This window comes from Pistacia vera, unplaced genomic scaffold (genome assembly GCF_008641045.1).
Source record: "Pistacia vera cultivar Batoury unplaced genomic scaffold, PisVer_v2 Contig1080, whole genome shotgun sequence".
Classification (NCBI taxonomy): Eukaryota; Viridiplantae; Streptophyta; class Magnoliopsida; order Sapindales; family Anacardiaceae; genus Pistacia; species Pistacia vera.
The window spans coordinates 27,003-30,322 of record NW_022195116.1 but is presented as its reverse complement, the minus strand read 5'-3'; the positions used below and the strand labels follow the sequence as shown (position 1 = coordinate 30,322).

The window sequence follows — 3,320 nt, the reverse complement described above, 5'->3', positions numbered from 1 at the left end:
ATATATAAAACTTGGAAGGTTAAATTTTAATTTAGTAGCATGTGATGGTGAGCTATTATTATCATTATTTAATGAAACCTATTCAGTTTTTATAAAACTCAATAAAGCCTTTCTTCTATCATAAATATGAAATTTCGAATTTATTGAAATTAAAATGGGATTGAATCATAAATTTAACATTATAATAAATGAATTATGTAATTTATTATATTCAGATATTTTTGCTAGTGTCACACTTACATAACACTGGAGTGTTAATAGTGTTGCAATAAGGCGCCATAACACTTGACCCACATAACAGAAAACTGTAATTTAAATTTCAACAACCCACAAAATAATGAAAGCCAAGCACAAACTCCGCCAAGTTATCGACTCACTTTACTGTCGTGGCCAAGTTACCAATGAAGAAGCATACACTCGCCTCGTGCTCCAATGTGCACGAGCCGGTGATGTTGAAGAAGCCAAGAGATTGGAGGCCCATATGGAACTCCATTCATATCAACCCACCAACACATTCCTCGAAAATCGTCTCCTTCATTTGTATGCAAAAGCGGGGAAGTTATCTTACGCTCGCAACCTGTTTGACAAAATGCCGAAAAGAGATATTTTTTCTTGGAATGCTATGCTTTCTGCGTATGCAAAATCCGGGTCGATCGAGGATTTGAAAGCAGTATTTAGTCAAATGCCGTTTCGTGATTCTGTTTCGTATAACACAGTGATTGCGGGTTTTGCAAGTAAAAGTTGTTCGCATGAGGCATTGGAGATCTTTTTGAGAATGCAAGAAGATGGATTTGAGCCTTCCGATTATACTCACGTGAGCGCATTAAATGCATGTGCACAATTATTGGATTTGAGGCGCGGGAAGCAGATTCATGGGAAGATTGTTGTTCGTAATTTGGGAGGTAATGCTTTTGTTTGGAATTCTCTTACTGATATGTATGCAAAGTGTGGAGAGATTGATAAAGCAAGGTGGCTGTTCAATCAAATGAATAATAAGAACGTGGTTTCATGGAATTTGATGATTTCTGGATATCTGAGAAATGGGCAGCCTGGGAAATGTATTGATTTGTTTCATGAAATGCAGGTGTTGGGCTTGAGACCAGATGACGTTACAGTTTCAAATGTTCTTGCGGCTTACTTTCAAATTGGGTGTATAGATGAGGCAGACAAGTTATTCTGTGTAATTAGAGAAAAGGATAAGGTTTGTTGGACGACAATGATTGTTGGTTATGCACAACATGGGAAGGAAGAGGATGCTTTGAGGTTGTTTGGTGAGATGCTATTAGAAGATGTAAGGCCCGACTGTTTTACTGTCTCAAGTGTGGTTAGTTCATGTGCCAAACTAGCGACTCTCCATCATGGTCAGGTTGTTCATGGGAAAGCAGTTCTTTTGGGGGTTGATGACGATTTGCAAGTGTCTAGTGCCCTTGTTGATATGTATTGTAAATGTGGAGTTACTAATGATGCTCAGATCGCATTCAATATGATGTCAGTAAGAAATGTTGTTTCTTGGAATTCCATGATCAATGGTTATGCACAAAATGGACAAGATTTAGAGGCTTTGAATCTGTATGAAAAAATGCTGCAAGAAAACTTAAAACCAGATGGTTTTACCTTTGTGGCTGTTCTATGTGCTTGTATCCATACTGGTTTATTTGAGCATGGGCAAACATATTTTAATTCAATCAGTGAACTCCATGGATTAACACCATCTCTGGATCATTATGCCTGCATGGTTAATCTCCTTGGTCGTTCAGGTGAAATTGATAAAGCGGTGGATCTGATTAAAAGCATGCCCCATGGACCGAATTCCCTAATTTGGTCCACACTTTTATCTGTTTGTGCTGTAAAAGGTGACATCAAGCATGGTGAGATGGCTGCTAGGTGTCTCTTTGAATTAGAACCACTCAATGCTGGTCCTTACATCATGCTTTCCAACATGTATGCTGCTTGTGGAAGATGGGAAGAAGTGGCTTCCATTAGGTCTCTCATGAAAAACAAGAATGCTAAGAAGTTTGCTGCTTACAGTTGGATTGAAATAGATAACAAGGTCCACAAGTTTGTATCAGAGGATCGAACGCATCCAGAAACTGAAATTATATACAAAGAACTAAGAAGACTGATCAAGAAGTTACAGGAAGCTGGCTTTACTCCTAATACAAAATTGGTTCTACATGATGTGAGGGAGGAAGACAAGTTTGAATCTATATGTTACCACAGTGAGAAACTTGCTTTGGCATTTGGTTTGATCAAAAGACCTCATGGAGTGACACCCATACGGATTATGAAGAACATTCGAGTTTGTGGCGACTGCCATGTCTTTATGAAGTTTGTGTCTAAAATTATTGGACGCCCTATTATAGTGAGAGATTCTAACAGGTTCCATCATTTTGAGGGAGGGAAATGCTCCTGCAAGGATTACTGGTAATGAGCACTCCAAGGGAAGAGGGTAATGCTTAGTCTTCATATAACTAAAGTCTGGAAAGCAAACCTTCTTTAGCCAGGATGGATAACGTGAAGAAGCAAGAGCGATCGTTATATACACATATTTGGAGGGTAAAAATTGTTTAGATTCTTGGAAACTTTCTAGAAGAATAGTACACGAACTTCAAATCATGTAGGACGGCTACGCTGAGAAACTAGAATGTTTTTGGAATAACCATCAATACAGAAATTTTTGAAATCCCCTGAAGAGGCTGGAATAAATTTTTGGAGATAAAACTACAGAAATTAGGAATTTCCGAAAGGTGCATAGAGTTTTAAGAGTAGTGTTTATTAATAGAAGGTAACAACCCTCAAAGTTACATAAAGCTTCGAGGAACAAAATGTGAGCGGGAGGATACAAATATGGTAGAGGACCATTGTTTTTGAAATATTTGTTGACTTTCTTATTTTCTTTTAATGTTTCTCATTAAAGGCTTGAAACTTAATGATTATGATGACCATGAATTCCAGAGGCAGCTCTGATTTTCAAGGTAACATATATGTATAGTATGTTATTCCACACTGGCACAAGGAGAAGGGAAGGGGAAATGGACGGGGGAAATTTGATGGAAGAAGTAGGCCTGCATCTTATGTATTACAAAGAAACATTATTAATGTTTTTGCTTCTATTGCAGTCTCGAAAGGACGAAGGGACATTGTTTATGGGGTCCTGACAAATTGAATGAAACTAGGAGTTCTTTGGTTTTTAATTAACTTGAGGATCCATGCGAAGCCTGTTGGTTGATGGGTCTAGCCATCTAGCCCAAATGAACACAGTCGACAATGGACTGTGCACAGAGACTAATATGATTCGATGGACTTAAGAGAGTCTTATT

At 38.0% G+C, this 3,320-nt stretch overlaps 1 protein-coding gene across 1 annotated transcript; it reads left to right on the top strand.

Moving 5' to 3' along the window:
* Positions 1–337: 337 nt before the first annotated feature.
* On the top strand, positions 338–2,949 carry LOC116134355 (pentatricopeptide repeat-containing protein At2g22070-like). The gene has a single exon (XM_031420039.1). The coding sequence runs from the start codon at positions 338–340 to the stop codon at positions 2,426–2,428; it is 2,091 nt and encodes a 696-aa protein (XP_031275899.1). The 3' UTR covers positions 2,429–2,949.
* The last annotated feature ends 371 nt before the right edge of the window (positions 2,950–3,320 follow it).